This window comes from Cheilinus undulatus, linkage group 14, assembly GCF_018320785.1.
Source record: "Cheilinus undulatus linkage group 14, ASM1832078v1, whole genome shotgun sequence".
Lineage (NCBI taxonomy): Eukaryota > Metazoa > Chordata > Actinopteri > Labriformes > Labridae > Cheilinus > Cheilinus undulatus.
The window spans coordinates 33,145,702-33,162,638 of record NC_054878.1 but is presented as its reverse complement, the minus strand read 5'-3'; the positions used below and the strand labels follow the sequence as shown (position 1 = coordinate 33,162,638).

Below are 16,937 nucleotides of genomic sequence, written 5' to 3'. Positions count from 1 at the left end.
TTTATTAAAAAATAAACAAACTGCTTATATTACCTAGATAGAGCAGTATAATTTCACACCAAAGAATAGCTCTGCAGATTAAAAATGACGTGATAAATAGAGAAATCCTTTTCATCACTTTAGGAAGTGAAAAAAAAAATCACAAGGTTAAAGCTGCAGTTACTGAATTATATATTACATTTTGAACCGGGACACAAGTTTCATATATTTTTTAAAGAATGCAGGTCTCTTTGGGTCACAGATAGTTTGATATTTAGAAAATGGAGCTGTATTTTTTTATGTAATTGATGTACTCTTATGAAAGTCTGTGTACTGCTTCATTAAAAGGCTGTATTTTAGGAGAAATTAACATGTTAGAATAAAATGCAAGAATTTGCTGATAAAGTTTGAGAAAATTTGATACAAAGCCATTTTCCTGTTTCTTTTATAGCCATTAAAACAATGTTATTTTCATAAAGAGGTAGAATTTTTTTAAGGATCCTTAACATGTTGCTAAAAAGTTTGGCACTCACATAGAGGTGGATTTTCCACAACCTCTCCTGAGGCAGGCAAAAAAAAAAAAAAAAAAAAAAAAAAAAAGATTCAGAAGTTTTTTTCAACAGTGTTCAGTGAAGCAAAAAAAAAATCTCTCCATCTCAGAGAGAAATGAGATTTAAATGGTGCTCACATTTGTCTTGATAATACACATAGATTTATCAAATCAGAATGTACTACAAATAGAGGCACTATTACAACTTCAGCCAAAATAAAGCTCTTTCGTTATGATGAAAAGGTCCAGCTCAAAGAGTTTTCCAGCCTTTGAATCAGCTCAAAACTTCACGCCAACCACTGACCGTCCAGAGATCTGGATGTCATCAAAAGGAAAGAGAGCCAGGATCTGAAAAGACAAGAACACAAGGGTCAAATTAAATAATTTTAACATCACTAATTTATGCAGGTATTTAATCTGTAGTCATGGGTGACATGAAAACAGATGCTTAATAAACGGCTTATTAAGTTCAGCTCATACTGTTTGAAAAGGATTTTTTTACTATTTGCTATGAGGATGACCAACAACTGTCATGTTAGCTCTGTCACTCTACTTCAATCTTGCAAAAAAAAAAAATTATTTCCAAATATTTTTCATAAAGTGAAAGGCTATCAGACCTGATTGCTTTTTTGTGTCCACTCCCTGCACTTGTCACAAATGTAATTTTCAAAGCAGAAACTGCAAATTCAAGCTAATCTGGAACACAGTTATCCAAAGTAACCAAATATTTTGAGTGTAAGAGCTGAAGCTGAAAGAAAGACGCTTCTTCAGCTTCATCACTAAAAATATCAGCGACAACTTCAGGCTTTTTAGATAAGAAGAATTTGGAAAAATGGAGACATGATTTAAAACTTGCAAACATTCCCTTTTTGGACAAGGCTGATGTTGGTCTGTAGATATCAGCTGGTCAGTAATTACCATGAAAAATTTAAATTTAACAAAGTAAAACTTTGTTTCCAAACATTCAGATGTCTGTAGCTTATCTATTTCCATTAAGCCTATAAAAATGAAGTATGGTAACATCCAAAAATAGCTCAGAGATTTTCAAAAACAGCTTGACTCAGTATGTCAATAAAGGAACTCAACAGGAGAAAATACTTCTTTTGTTGGAGATTTTTTTCTGCTACACATCAGTACAATTTACAGTGTCCAACAACTTACATCATCATTGCCGTCAGCAAGATCCAGCGCCGTTTCATCTTCCATGTTCCGCAGCATTGTGTCAGCTCCAGACTGGCAGAGAAGGGTGGCAATGTCCGCGTCCTGTCTCCCCACGGCAAGGTGCAAGGCCGTGCAGCCGTTAAACATGGCGGCATCCACGTTGGCTCCCCTGCTGAGCAGCAGCTTCACTGATTTGATGTCGTGCTGTTCAACGGCAAGATGAAGGGCTGTTTTGCCGCTGGTTCCTTCCTGTAAGAGACACGGATAGAAAATAGTCAAGGGGAACACAATGGCTATGGAAACGTTGATGTAAGTTGAATAACTGTGTTTTTATTTTCCATCATAATGAGCATATTTTGCATCATGCGAGCCAGTAATGCTAATCAAAAAAGGGTGTGAGGCAGAGCTGTAAGTTTGGCTGGTGATTTAAACTAAGTGGAATGTCTGGGGTAGTTTTGGGACTCGCTGCCATGTTCTCTTCCATCATTAGAAAGTTAAGAGTGTCTGGCCGGCCTGGCCTAATCATATCTCATATCTAATTATGTCTCCACGCAGGAAGCCCCGAGCTCGGCTCATATCACTATCAGTGCTGCACAGGTGCAGCAGATTTATAGTCAGGAACACAACATAAGACCAGGCGCTGTAAACACAGATTGACAGGGATAACTGTGATTATAAATACTGGAACATTGAAGGATTAAATGTAGAATACTGCAGAGAGACAGGACTTAGAGAGTCATAAATCTTGCTGTAATGTTTCTTATCCTCTCTTTCAATTTATATCTTTCAAAACAAACTAGGGGAGATGTTTGATGCTTAGTTCAAATATTTTGAGTGGAAACTTGGTGTAAAGGTCAGCTGGTAGAAAGTGGGGACTTTTTTGAGTTGCGTAACAAAATCTTCTTCTCTCTATCCAGTGCTAATTCAGCAGACTCTTGTTATTCAAAACCACGATGGTGCAGAAAACTATGAGAGACTAACCTGTATGTTTAAATCCGCTCCCTTATTCATCAGGAGTTTCATTATGTGATGATGTCTGTTCAATGCAGCCAGGTGAAGACATGCGAGTCCTGCAAAGACACATCTTATTTAAAAAGTAGATATCAGGGCAGTTTTTGAGCTCATAAAGGAATGGGAAATGCATGTAGAGGGAGTGTTTTCAAAATGACAACACACTGAGACCAAAAAGAAACAGACAGACAATAAATTAGCAATGAAAACCTTTCGCATGTGTGCTATCTCTCAAATAAGATAGAACTTTTTAATCTCAAGTGAAACTCTTGAGCCAATTTGTTTCAAAAATTACAGAGAAAAAACAAAGAATTATCAGGAAAAGGACTAAATACTTTAGGCTGTGCCCCATATGCATATGTAGGGCTGGGCAATTAATCAAAAATTAGATTAAATCACAATATGGCCTGCTGCAATGTTCAAATCGCAAAAGGTGCAATATTTTTTTGACCTGAAATTTATGTCGAAATACCAGTTTTAAACTCTTTTGCAGCAGAGATGTTATGCATGACATATCATGCAATCATTCAGGTACCATTATTTTTTAGAATAGTCTACCAAAAAATCCTACCTTCTTCTTTACTGTTCTTTTTAAAAATTAAATATAAGAATGACAAAAACCCTTCAATGCAGTAAGTCATATACAATTTGCAACACGAGTCAAAATCATCAGAATTAGACACTTTTAAAGGATTGTTCAGCCCTTGTTTAGGAATAAAGGAAAGTTAAGGAATAATCACATATCAAATCGCAATTGCAATATTGGGGGGAAAAAAAATCGCAATTAGATTATTTTCCAAAATCGTTCAGCCCTATGCATATGTAATTATTTTTATATAAAGCTGTGGAAACAAAAAAAAAACCTTGATATGTAACAATAAAGCATGATGATGTAGACACAGAAACAAAGTGATGCCTCTTAGTAACACTGATCGTCTGTTTCCTCACCTCTCCAGTTCTGCGTCTCGAGCACCGGAGCCAGCTTGCTAGGGGAAATATCTCTAATCATCTCTGTGGTGCACTCTTTCTGCCCGTGCTGGCAGGCTACATGGAGTGCTGTGTTCCCATCCTGGTCCTGAAGCTCCAGACTGGCCCCTTTCTCCAGCAGGCCCTTCACTACCTCGGACAGGTTCAGGTATGTAGCCAGGTGTAGGGGGCTCTGAGGAACAAGGGAGGTCAGGATTTGTGATGCAACCAAAAATTATGTCCATGGTTAATTCATTTACTATTGCCATGGATGCTAGGATGATGATCAGGTAGTATATGGACTGATTAACCAGTGGTTCAGTAGTAACTACAGGTGAGGACCAAACTATTAGCCCCCCCTATGAAAGTAACATCTTTACAAAGTATTTCTCCAGTGCCGTTTAGTAGAGCAAGACGTTTTCAACACAGCTTTTCCAAACATCCTAGTTTTATTTTGGATGCTTACATTATTTTACTTTGCACACAGCACACAGGTAGTTGTGGTGAAATAATTTGGTTTCTGTATGCAAAGTAAAATCAATCATGTGAGTTAAATAATGTAAGCAGGCGTTTATGCTCCTATCAATAGGGCTGCAACAACAACTTAATGAAATTGGTAAAACTCAACAATTCAAAGTGTTGGCAATGTATTTGTTTATCCATAAACTTTACTTTCACTTAGTTAAGTGCTTCTCTGATAATAATCGGATGAATAATGGGAATAAAGAGGATCACTCAGATCTTCAGGTATGGGCCTCCTCAATGTACCTAAAGTTAGAGGTAAATCTGGTGAAGGAGAATTTAGTCATTACGGTGCTGTGCTATGGAACAAGCTGCCAGCTGACCTGATAGCTGTAGACACTTTAAGCTCTTTTAAGAGTGGTCTGAAAACAATGCTTTTCTCTCGTGCCTTTAACTGTTAGACCTGCAGTATTTTTGCATTTTTTGATATGTTGTCCTGAAAGAAAGAACAACATAAGCTGTATTGTATATGTGTATTCCGTGTGTATGCATGTGTGGGGTAATTTTTCAAGTTTTTATTGCTTTTACTGTTTGTTTTTATCTTGCGTAAAGCATATCGAGTCTACATTTGTATGAAATGTGCTATATAAATAAAGCTGAAGTGAATTGAATATAATCGTTTGAAGCCCTACCCATCAATGCGTCGATTCTCTTGCTGTGCATGTATGTGACCTGGACAGTAGCCCAGTCAAGTTTCTTAATCGAGCTATTAGCTGAGCTGAAGCACAGTAAAGCATATACTTTATGTTTCATACATGCAAATGTAGTGACTTACAAAGACGCAAATAAGAAAGTGAAAGTTCCTCTCCTATCTAAAACAGGTCTTGTGGTTGGATTGCATTCTCGTCTACTGAATCTCGTCTACATTAATCTAAGAGTTTCTTTTATAATAGGAACGTAATCCCTGCAACACTACCTGTTTTTCTAAGTGCAAACATCCTAGGGTAGAAGAAGCATTTTCTGAGTGATTTATCTAAATGTAAGGTCTCAGAATGACTACTGAGAGGAAATCGTGCAAATTACATTTTGCTGCAAGAAGTCCTAAATCGTTATTTAATCGCTTTATTTTGACATAGCTGTCAACTTTCTCTGTCTTCACTCAAGTTTTTGCACTAACAAGACTCTGGTTTAAAATTCTTGGAGCGCTGGAAAGCTGCCTCCACCCACATCCACACAAGGACAGACTCCACACACAGCTCCCTGTGGTTCTATTTCTACAGGAGGTAGAGGAGGGGAGTTTCCATTCAAAGTCCCTTATGAGCTAACACTAGAACCACCCACAGTGACGCCCCAGAGTGAGGACGGACTGCAAATAAAGGGGAACAACACTTCTCTGGAAGTACACAGATAAAAATAATGCAGCAGTTTCCACAATCGAGATACACACTAAGAGGAAGTAGCTTAGGATTGAAAATTTCCAATACAAGCTGAGAAGCGTCTGTGTAGTGAGAACTCACCTGGTATAAATTGTTTTGAATGTCGAGGACGTCTTTGGGGAAGATCTGTATCAACTGTTGGGCAATGAATTCCTCTTCATGGATGATTGCTAAGTGCAGGATTCTACAAGAACAGCAAAGAGAAATAAACTTTAAGACCGCTTATGTCTTGCAAAAACATGCATGCTTACTTTAACAGTCACTGAGCAATCAACATCAACAATCAATCAACAGCAATCAACAACAAAAAGACAACATCAACAAGAGAGAAAAAGTTACATCACAATTTTCTTCAGAATTCATTTCAAGAGATTACCAAGAAATGGATCACTCAATGGGCTGAATGGCAAGTTTTGTGGTCGAGTTATTGAGCAATAAAAACCATTTCTTGATTCAAGAACAGCCAAGTAAAAATAAAGCAGCCTTTCAGTAGGTGCATCCTCTACTTTAAACCCCTAAGAAAACTAAAGAAAACACACTAACCTCAAAACCTGAGTGGGATGACCTTAAAGTGAATGTGTGCGATAAAAAGAAGCAGGAAATGGAAGAGCGCGTTTGTTCTTAATTTAGAGCAACCTTTAGAAACACATCTGAAAAGGAGTGTAAACGGTTATTGATTTTCAGCCTTTCTCAAATGTTGTAGTTTACACTGCAAGACTGTAACTGATTTCTGGTTACAAAACAGCATAAGGATGTTATTTTTCTAAGTATAGTGTTTCATAAAATGTTTGTCTCTGTGGTTACTGTGCTCTTTTGACGGATTAGTCTTTCAGAATAAAGGTCATTCAACTATTCAGACACAGACAGAGTGGGATCAAAAGTTCCCACAAAGTCTCCCTGCAAGGGCCCTTCATTCAGCTTTGTGCTCTGAGTGAGTCAAAGACAAATCAGGTTAATGATTACGCACTTTGGTTCTAACAGAGCAAAGTATACACTAATTTCTCCATCTATTCATGGAGGTGTCTTAACATTTCTGTATTAAATAACTTAGTAAATGAACTATAGATGAATAAAAATTAACTTTCTTATTGACTGAATGTATGCCTGTCTGCATTTACTGTACAATGAATGACATATTATTACTTATGCCTTTAAAGGGGCTGATCAATACCTTCTACTTATATTTTCTTGCATCATGTCGATTTTTTCACAAAAAAATTAATTATAATTTAGTTTTAAGTCTCTAAACTTTAAATTGCTGACGTTTTACATTAAAAACTGGGTGTTAAAGCTGTCTTTGTGAAGTGAATTAAGATTTCTTTTACCGGTATATCTGGGCTTGTATGCCTTTATCTCAGAAAACAAGAACGCATGATATTACAAGCATAATATTTGTATGCAGATATCAGCTGAAAAGGTAACCATCATTTTGGCAGATATGAAAATTCTTGCATATATTAATAGCTGATATATCACTGTACTAGGGGTGCGCAGTGCGGGAGATGGTATAAATGATATAAACGGTAGGTAGAGATTTGGACTCTACCGACCGATCGCGATAACGCTTGTTAATGACGTCATTGTATCTGCCTCAGGCTGAGTTAGCAGGCAAAAACACGTGTTTTTTTCCTCCAAAGTCTGATGGCTGTACTGCAACTAAGTCAGTGTACCGTCTCTGTCAGCCTGCCTGGGGCTGTAACACAAGCTAAGTGCTGCTTTGGCTGGTCCCAGACGCCAGCGCTGCAGCTCTTCCTCTTACAACGGCATAAACAACCGTTTAACAGTCTATTTTAACTTATGACTTTCTTTTCTAAGTCCACAGTGAGTCAAAGATCCAGGCTGCGATGTTAAATGAGGTCAGAAAAGCTGCTATGGGAGCGCAGATGGCCAAATGGTTTAGGGTGCTACCCATGTACGCGGGCGGCCTGGGTTTGAATCCGGCCTGTGGCCCTTCACTGCATGTCTCTCCCCACTCTCTTCCCTGTTTCCGAGTCTATCCACTGTCCTTCCTCTATCAAATAAAGGCATGAAAAGGCCCAAAAATAAATCTTAAAAAAAAAAAAAAAGAAAAGAAAAGAAAAGCTGCTGTAAACTAGCTGTATTCATGGCAGCCAAAGCTAAGCTAACTCAATGCTAAATACAATACTTACAAAATAAAAGTCTGCTGTTATTTTGGTGAAACGCTTTTATTGTGAACGCCTTCACTAGGAAACGTGTTCAAGTCATTAGTATCTTAACACACCTCATCAGGTTAGAAATGAAATGTGAAACTTGGAGTGCAGTTAGACAGAAGTAAACCTAGAGAGATTTAAAAACAAACAAACAAACAAAAAAACAAAAAACAAAACATGTTTTCTGTGTTCCTATACTTGGAGATAAATTGAGTATGCCATCAAAGTTTTGTTTTAAGGGGAGAAGGGGGTTAATAACACTTGAATTTGGATTAAAAAGCATTATCTCCTATTAATTTTGTAATACCGTGATATAATATCGCTATCGTCAAAGGCAAGAAAAATACAGTGATATGGTTTTTAGGCCATGTTGCCCAGGCCTACACTGTACATTATAGCAATAAGAATTGTGCATTTCAATGAATTTACTAGGGATGCACACTATTATCGGCATGACATCGGTATCAGCAGATATGAACATTTCTGCTGATATTTACAACCAATATTTTGGCGATAGAGAGAATGATTCCACATCACATCCCAAAACAGCTGATGTACACAGAGAAAAGTGGAGTATTGATAGCTCCAGGTTAAACGCTTCAGAGTTGATTTTAACACTCAAAGTATAATTTTAACTAAATCCTGAGTGAAACTGCCTTCACTGCTGGACTTATTTGACAGTGTTGATCAACCAGTGTTAGTAATACTCTGTAAAGAGTCAACTGATCTAAGCTCTGCTCACTGTCATTTCAAATCTGGGGGGATGTGTAGTGAAGCCCTAAATCATGCCCTTGGGCAGAGTGTTTAGATGTGTTTTATATGTGTTAAAATGTGTTTAGATGTTGTACAGTGATCTATGCTGGGGTTCGTTTGTTCATGTTTTTGTGAATTATTGTTGTTTGTGATGTGAGACTCATTTGCACCATGGCTGAAGTTATCCACTGGGTTAGAGTTTGCATCAGTGACTTCAGGTGCTCCTAAATGACTAGAGAAGACCCACCTAACCACAGATTTTCATGAGTAACTGCAGCTCTATTGAATTGCAAAATATGTAGCTCTCTTAAAAGTGTAGTTGAACTTACTGATGTGTGAACTGATATATATACATTTGAACTCTATAGAGTTTAATGAACAATTTGGCGGTGTATTTCACTTTATCAAAGAGGTGTAACTTTACCTGAACAACCTGGTTGGAGAGCTATTCTCTTGTTGTTCTTGCCAATAAGGAAAGATCATATTTTACTGAACAACTCCTCAGTATGTACTCAGTGTTAAAGCAAACTTTAAAATAAATACTTTTTATTTTTACTTGAGTAGATTCATAGACCAGTACTTTATTTCACTTTGACTGAAGTAAATTGTAACCCCAGAAACTGCATTCTTCCTTAAATATGATAGCCATGTACTTTTTCCACCTCTGGTTTTAGGTCTGAACTTCATTTAAAAATCGGTATAGATGTTGGTATTGGCTAAAATCAATTTCTAAATAGTGACAAAAGTCCAATATCATGCATCCCTAGAATTAACTATTCAAAATTCAAAGATCTTAAGGGAAGGACAAGGATCTACAGCTGACTTTGTTAGCCTGCTGCTAACACATAATGGAAACTGCCTGTTAGGGGCTAACAGATACGAACTAACTAAGGAAATTATGTACTTTACTCGAGAGTCTTAGCACTTCAGGAGTGTCACAAGCATTACTGCTCTCTTCTTTTGTTATTCAACTGTAGTTTTCTAACAGCTGTCAGATACACAACAACCACTGTCTGGGAATGGTAATGCATTCTAACCAGCTGCTGGTAAAAATAATAGAATTTTTTTTTAAAATTGTGATCATTGTTACATGAAATCTTCTATCCTTTATAAATGTATGACTGAATATTCTAAAACCATTGCCCATACCTTGTTTCAAGAATGAATTTGTGGAGTTTTAGGCAGAATCGTGTATACTGGTCAGTATCAGTATCAGTTTGGAAAATAGAAGCATTTATATAATGGTAGCATCCCTGGTAGATAGGGCAGTGGATAGGGGTGAGACTGAGGAGAGACGGTAGGGAATGACACGTGGGAAAGAAGCTGAACCTAGGACACAAGCTTTGAGGGCAACAGCTTCTGCATGAAGGCTGCAGAAACATAACCACAAGGCCACGGGTGCCCAGTGGTCACTGACTGAGCCAAGAAAAATATATAGCCTACGTATATGTGTGGTTTTTGAAGTCAGAGGACTTTGTCAGTAACATAATCATAACGTGTTTTTAGAGATTACAATACTACCACAGTGATTCAGCATTATCTAACAGTTGCATGTAAACTACTACTACACATTAGCAACTAGGTGTAACTGCTAGATCTCTAAATGACTGGATATTTTTCACAAAGGAGGAAGTAGACATAAACAGCATGCATGCAGTTTTTTGCTAATTAGAAGCAGAGCTGAGAGGTAAGAGGTCTATTGCTGGCTTCTTGTACAGATGCTTTGGATTTACAACAAAAAGTTTTTGGATTGTATCTTATAGTTTTTCTTTCCAAGGGTATAATTGTAAAATATGTTTCTCCCAAGTATTAAACAAAAAAGTTAGTGGAATTTTAGGTTGGGCCAAGTGTGCTTTAAGGACTTAAGTCTTAGATCTGAACAACATCTAAATATCTGAATCAATATCAGTATTAGATAAAAATAATTTCTAAATATCAGCATTTTGAATGTCAGCAAAAATTCAATATTGTTCAACCTTAATTAGACTACTAACAGGACTTAAAAATGCTACCCTGAGCCTCATAAAAAATGTACATTCTTTAAATTAAACATTAAACCATGAATTCATCTTTGGTTGTAAGACTAAATATAACTGAATTAATGCACAAAAAAATATGTAGACTAAAACTACTTTTGTTATCACTGTCTTTCAAGTTACATAAAAAAGCCATTGTTAAATTGATCAATCATAGTGAAAAGTTTCAAGGCTTTATAACACACCTCAGATATCAGATATAGCTTTAACCAAAAGCCAATTGGCAGAAAAAAATAAAATAAAATAAGAGAGCGAGATCTGTGTGAATTGCACAAATATTTTGGGAAGGATTTGATTCTGAAATGTTGCCTATATATTCTTGCAACTTAGACAGTATGCAAGGGTTTGTCTGCATTTTTAGTCATTAAAAACAACAAGTTACCTTGTGATAACTCAGACTCACTTTTGTTGCTGTGGTATCAAAACAGTTATCCATGTTTAAAACCTTCTCATAGAACCGCTTCTTTTGAACTTGAAACATCTTTGACATTTATCAATCAATAACTAAGTAACCACTGTCATGAAGGTTCTGAAAATGTGTGTAACAGGAGGGGGGGCTCGATGCTTTAGGTGAACAAAAATCTTTCCCTGCACAACACCTTGGAAAAAAGGGATTTCTGTATGCATTTATATTTAAAAAAGCTGTGTGGTCATGACTAAGTTAAAACTATTGCTTAGAAAATTGCAAAGCGAACAATGTGCTCATTACAACAGCAGAACAGATCTCTTCTTGCTCTCAGATTATAAAAAACATGAAGTCTGATGGGTGCTATGGACTCTGGTCAACATACTAACATCCTTTTTGTTCAGTTGCATAAAATCAAGCTAAAATAAGATATGTAGAAGCCAAATAAAACATAAAACGTATTGACAGAATGGTCCATGTTCAGGGGCTGCATGGCGGCGAAGGTGGTTAACGCTGTTGCCTCACAGAAAGAAGGTTCCTGGTTCGCTTCCCGGTCAGCGTCTTTCTGAGTGGAGATTGCATGTTCTAGACGCGCCCTCAAATGGGTAGCTCTGCTGTGGTGGAAAAGCAAATCCCCTGCTGCGCTGGGTTGCTGTGCCAAGTCAAGCCAAGCCATGCTATGTAATGGAAAAGCCCCAATTGACTTGGCCCATGAAAAAATCCAGAGTGGGCCTCCCCTGTTGTGATTTTATTGACGATATCAGTTGGTGTAGGATCAATAGGATTGGTGCTCGCGTCCTGACTAACATTTCACTCATTTTGGAGGCGAAAAGAATGTGAGGCTAGGCCTGTGACGATAACAAATTTTGCTGGACAATATATTGTCCCACAAATTATTGCCAATGAATGATATTATTGTCAACATTATTTTGAAACCAAATTAACCACTAATGTAATGTATATATAATTGTAAAGCAAGTACACCCTTTCAAATGCAACAAACTTTTATTTCTCATGAGTGTTTTTTTACAGTTGTAATTGGAATGTCAAGAACTTCAAAATATCCTAAATAAATAAAACAAACACACCATTATGCGCTGTTCCGTTTGTATTTACTTTGTTGACCAAACGCCTCAGCGAGTGCTGACTGTCGAGATGAAGGGTCTGCATCTCGAGGTGCAGTTTTTTCCCCCAGCTGGGAAAACTGGGTCAGGTGGTTATGTTTTAGGTGGGCATGCAAGTTTGTTATGTTGCCTTTTTTTTGTTGCCACCACTTTCGAACAAATCTGGCATACTGGTTCGTCCGTGTTGATGGGCTCATCTTGCTCATTTGGTTTGAAGCCGAAATATTCCCACACCGGGTCTGTGGCTTTTGGCTCCGCAATCATCTTTTTTTCCTCCTAATTTCCACTGTGTTACCTTGCATTGCTCCTCACAAGGCTCACTTGCTGCGCTCTGTGTGTGTATGCTAGCGCCCCCCCCCGAGACAAAGAGACTGGATGACTGACAAGAGGGTTCACTTCATTCATTTCGCTATGGAACAAACCAGCCAGGTGCTGAGACTGATGCACAGGGTGAACCCTCTTGTCATCAAGCCTGTTTGGAGGTGAGAGATGAGGAAAACAAACATGCATGCACATGGCAATATATCAAGGCCAGCAAAATTATCGAGTTCATTTTTATTTATCATGTGATTAATTGATTTATTGATTATCGTCCCAGACCTATGTGAGGCCATCATTGGGTTCTGCTGTTGGAGTCATTTACTCATGCTACTTTTTAAGCCTGCCACTTTTAACCATTTTTGCAGAGTGTCACCCTTTTTCTGATCTTGTTTTGACATTTCTAACCATTTTTGCCACCATTTTGCCATCTTTTGCCTATCACCGTCACTGTTTTGACACTCTACATCCATTTTTGCCCCTTTTTTTTTGCTGTTTTTCCCCCATTTTTGCCCTCTATTGCCATTGCTGTGCCATTCTGCACCAAATTTTTGCCTTTTTTAATCCCATTTTTCCACTTTTCCCCCACTTTTACTTATTTTTACTGCTATTTCCGATATTCACCACCTCTTTTAGCCACTTTTTTAATCCATTTTGCCCCTTTTTGCTAGATTTAATTGATTTTTAGCCACTCTTTGCCTATTCTTTTTTGCCTCTTTTCGCCTTAATGTAATAACTCCTCTTGAAGTGATCTCAGTTTCTTTATTTTCTTGCATAACATCTGTGCACTTTATAGCTTAGCTGTGAACAGTGACATCTCTTTCCTAATTATCTGTGTGCTAATCCACATTGTTAACATCACCAAATACAAGTTGTTGGTTTTTTTTGTTGTTCTTTTTTAAGAAAAGGGGTTTATATTTTGAAAATGGTTATATTGTAATACAGCATAAATAATTAAAATCATTTTTTATTGCTTTAATAAGAGTGGTTATTATTCAGGTTAAAACTAAAATATGGATATCCCTGCTTGACTTCACAATAGACCATGACTTTGTTATGCTCCATGGGCCCCCAGTTTTGCAGGTCCCAGAAAGCTCTCCCCTTTATACCTCTTTATGGGCGACCTTGCCTGCTGATCCCGATATCAAGCCAATATCTTGTGCATCCTTACTGATTAGTAACTTAATTACAACCAGTTACTTTTACAGTTTTAGAATTAAAATGTTAACTTAAACATAAAACCTATCTCCTTATTGTGGTGAAATCCCTTCTTATGTATTTGGCCGTTGTAAGCGGTTTCCGACCTAGGTCTTGAATTCCAAATCTTCATGTATTAATTGTTTACAGTGATAAATATAGTTACTTCATTGCGTTTCACATTAAACCAATACTTTTGCTTTTACATTAATGTGTGAAAACAAACAATCAAAGCCAGCTTTTAGATCAGATTTAGACCTGTAATGAAATATGAGTGTCTGCATGTTAACCTTGCAGCGAGTCAACCCCATTGAGGAAACGCTTTAGTGTGAAAGGGACTTCCTGGTTTGAGTAAGACTAGAATGAATAAGATCTGAAAAATCCCACAGGGGGAAAAAACTCATGTTTGCATGATTCTCTTGAATGTTTCAGGTGTTTTTTCCTCCTCCCAGGTATCTATAGTTAGGGTGTGAGAATGAAACCATGTGGTCCTGACAACTTGTGAGCGGAAATGAAAAGAGGCCAGAGAGGCAGTGACACCCCAACAAAGGTGTGACTACATCATCGGTGGATCACACTTGTAGTCATTAGGGGGCTTGCTTTTCACGTCAAAACAGTTCTGATGACAGGGCAGGACAAGATGTGTAGGTCACAAGAACGTCTGCATGGGCTGCTGATGCAGTACATGTGGAGGCTGAGGTGTTTGGACTGTGTGCAAAAAGAAGCAGTTTCATTTAGTCAAACTGAGAAGTGATTTGCAGCAAACAGCCGCTTCGGTAGATTATAAAATCTGACATTTCTGCTGTGAACGTCTGGTGAGACTGAAATGAGCGACAGTTCATGATTGCAGGGATCCACCAAGATAAAAATGCACATACACACTGACTGTCCCATCCTGATCAACAAGTTTCTTGGATCAAAAGGCATCCACAGTTCTGCCTCACAGCATGTGCTTTGTCTGTGCTGCATGGGGAAGTCCGAGCCTATCTGTTTCACTTCTGTTTTCTTACTGAGACGACTCACAGGAGTCAGTGCGCATTCATGACAAGGACAAAGTTCATTTAAAAAAAGGGCTTCAGTATTACAGCGCTATGAAATCCCCCTTTAAAACCATGGGAAAACTAGGCCTGAAATTCAGCTGGATGACTCTGTACATTGCCATTTATGGATGTGTATGGTTTATCATTTCCAGTGGAATTTATGCAAAATTCTTAGGTTGTTTGCTGGAGAAATAGAGCTTTAACAGTTGATTATTGATGGTATGTCAATGGAAATGGACCAGAAAGTTTTGTGATTTCACCACAGGCAATTTTTGGCATAAAAAGTTCATTGCTCTCTTGTCCCAGCCCATACAACATGCGGTTTTGCCAAGTTGCCCCCAAACAATGGCCTAGAAACTTAGTACCTTTAGGTTTTTATTTGCTGGATGGATGAGAGGACAACAGATGAAGGTGTTAAGCTTGGCCCTTTTTTTCAATATTGTCTTTTATTTTTAAACCAGGCCAAAGGATTTGATGCCCTCAAATGAATGTGCAACATGTAATGCTTAAAAAGAAATGGTTAAAATGGAAAAACAAGAGTTTGCAGGAGCTGATAGTCAGATGCAAAAGGCCTCTATCTGTCATATATTTTTAGGAGACTTAGCAAACATTTTGGGAGAAAAAGTTGGTGCAAACTTTGGGAGAAAATACCAGGTAATGTGTTTAAACTTCACTAGGTAGTCTGCAGCAGTGAGTTTTTACAATGAAGAAGAAATGTTTAGATGGTTAGCGGTTGGTTTGACATTTATATTTTACAAATAAGCCAAAAACATACGTGTCTCCATCTTCAGTGATAGTTGTGAGCAGGTTCTCCTCCTGTTCAGTGAGTCCAGAGGTCTCTACTTGCTCCGTGGTGCCTGTAAGCGTACAGTCCTCCACTATTTCCGTCAGGCTCTCTACCGTGATGGACGAGGAGCCGTAGGCCGAGTCCAGGCGCTCCTCTACGGTTGAAAACTTGTCCCTCGGCCCGCCGAAGTCTCCGCTCGGCTCTCGGGGCTCCTCTGATTTCAACAGGGAGCGGTATGAGTCGATGCCCGAGTCTGTGCGGTTCTCCTCCAGCGAGTCTTCTTTCCTGCAGTCGCTGCTCGCCATGGTGGCTGACTCGCTGGGTTTCCCCCTCCCGCCTTCCCCGAGGATTTAACGGCCGTTAACGGGTGTTACCGCCGCTCGGTGCTCGGTGATGTGACCGGACTCCAAGGTTAGCCAACAGGTACCTGAAGGAAACCCCCGCTCCTTTGTGAAACCAGAGGGAAGAGCCGCCGCGTTTCATGCCACTAACCGACGAAATGTGCCCTCAGCAACAGTCCTCTGGTCAAATCGATTACAGAACTTTTTTAAACAACTTTCAAAATATCCAGTAAACTTTTTACGCTTCTAACGTTCGTTAAAATGAGTGAAAACAGACGAAGCGGCGTCGTCTACATATCCGGTAGCAACATGAGCTCCAGGCGGAGAGCATATGAGCAATGAAAGGCGATAAGGCCGGGGAGAGCTGACATATGAAAGGCGAAGCTGTTGTTGTCACGAGGGGAATCCCCGTGCGCGTGAACATGAGTGCACGCGAGCACACACAGACTCCAGCTATGGGATATGATTTTTTTTTTTTCTTATATAAAACTGTATAAAATTAGCTCAGCTTAAGAGGGATTTAAGCTTCATGTTTTCCTCTTTTAGAAATGTACATAAAGTTGACTTTACTTTGCACCTTACCATTTTACAACACATTCTTGCATCCATTGTTCTCCATTTAATTTTATAGGCCCGTTTTTAATAAACAAGTGGTTCTATTACAGTTATTAGGGTTTAAATTGCAATCTCAGCCTGCTTGAAAACCAATCTTAAAGATTCTTCCATGCAATATGAAAGCATGAGTACCATAGGAGGTGTTGTCATTGCATAGTTTGTCCAGCAGAGAGGGTTTTCTGACTGCACTGTTTACAATACTCTCAGCAAGGTCTGCAGCACACATTCACTGTAAAACCCAACAACAGGCACAGGTACTTTCTCTCTTAACTTCCCTACAGTAAACTATAATCTTGAACAGCACAAAAGAATTCTTGAAGTCAAACTGGAACTCAGGCCTGTTCCAGGTACCAGCAAGGAACTACATACACCCAGATACTCAAAGAACCCAGGCCTCTTTTCTAAGAAGTAGCCAAACCTGAACTTGATTCACATAAGTTGTTTATCTTAATTGGACAATGGGACTGAATAATCATTAACATACTACAGGCTGGGTGTGTGCTCATGTCAAGGACTAACAACATTACCACATTTCCCTCTGGGGTTTAAAAGTATTTCTAACGAACAGTCTAACAAAACATTAC

At 38.4% G+C, this 16,937-nt stretch overlaps 1 protein-coding gene across 1 annotated transcript; it reads right to left on the bottom strand.

Annotated features, from left to right (window-relative positions):
- Nucleotides 1–552: 552 nt before the first annotated feature.
- On the bottom strand, nucleotides 553–16,092 carry nfkbie (nuclear factor of kappa light polypeptide gene enhancer in B-cells inhibitor, epsilon). The gene is made up of 6 exons (XM_041805456.1): nucleotides 15,386–16,092; nucleotides 5,647–5,749; nucleotides 3,650–3,860; nucleotides 2,672–2,760; nucleotides 1,691–1,939; nucleotides 553–877 (listed from the first exon to the last, which is right to left on the bottom strand). The coding sequence occupies exons 1-6, from the start codon at nucleotides 15,700–15,702 to the stop codon at nucleotides 809–811; spliced, it is 1,038 nt and encodes a 345-aa protein (XP_041661390.1). The 5' UTR covers nucleotides 15,703–16,092; the 3' UTR covers nucleotides 553–808.
- Nucleotides 16,093–16,937: the final 845 nt, after the last annotated feature.

Excerpts from the sequence above, each read along its gene's own strand:
- nfkbie (XM_041805456.1), bottom strand. The coding sequence starts at position 15,702 with ATGGCGAGCAGCGACTGCAGGAAAGAAGACTCGCTGGAGGAGAACCGC. Across the intron at positions 5,750-15,385 it reads ATCACTGAAGATGGAGACAC|AATCCTGCACTTAGCAATCA; the intron begins GTATGTTTTTGG and ends CTGTTCTTGTAG. Across the intron at positions 1,940-2,671 it reads GAGCGGATTTAAACATACAG|GAAGGAACCAGCGGCAAAAC; the intron begins GTTAGTCTCTCA and ends TGTCTCTTACAG.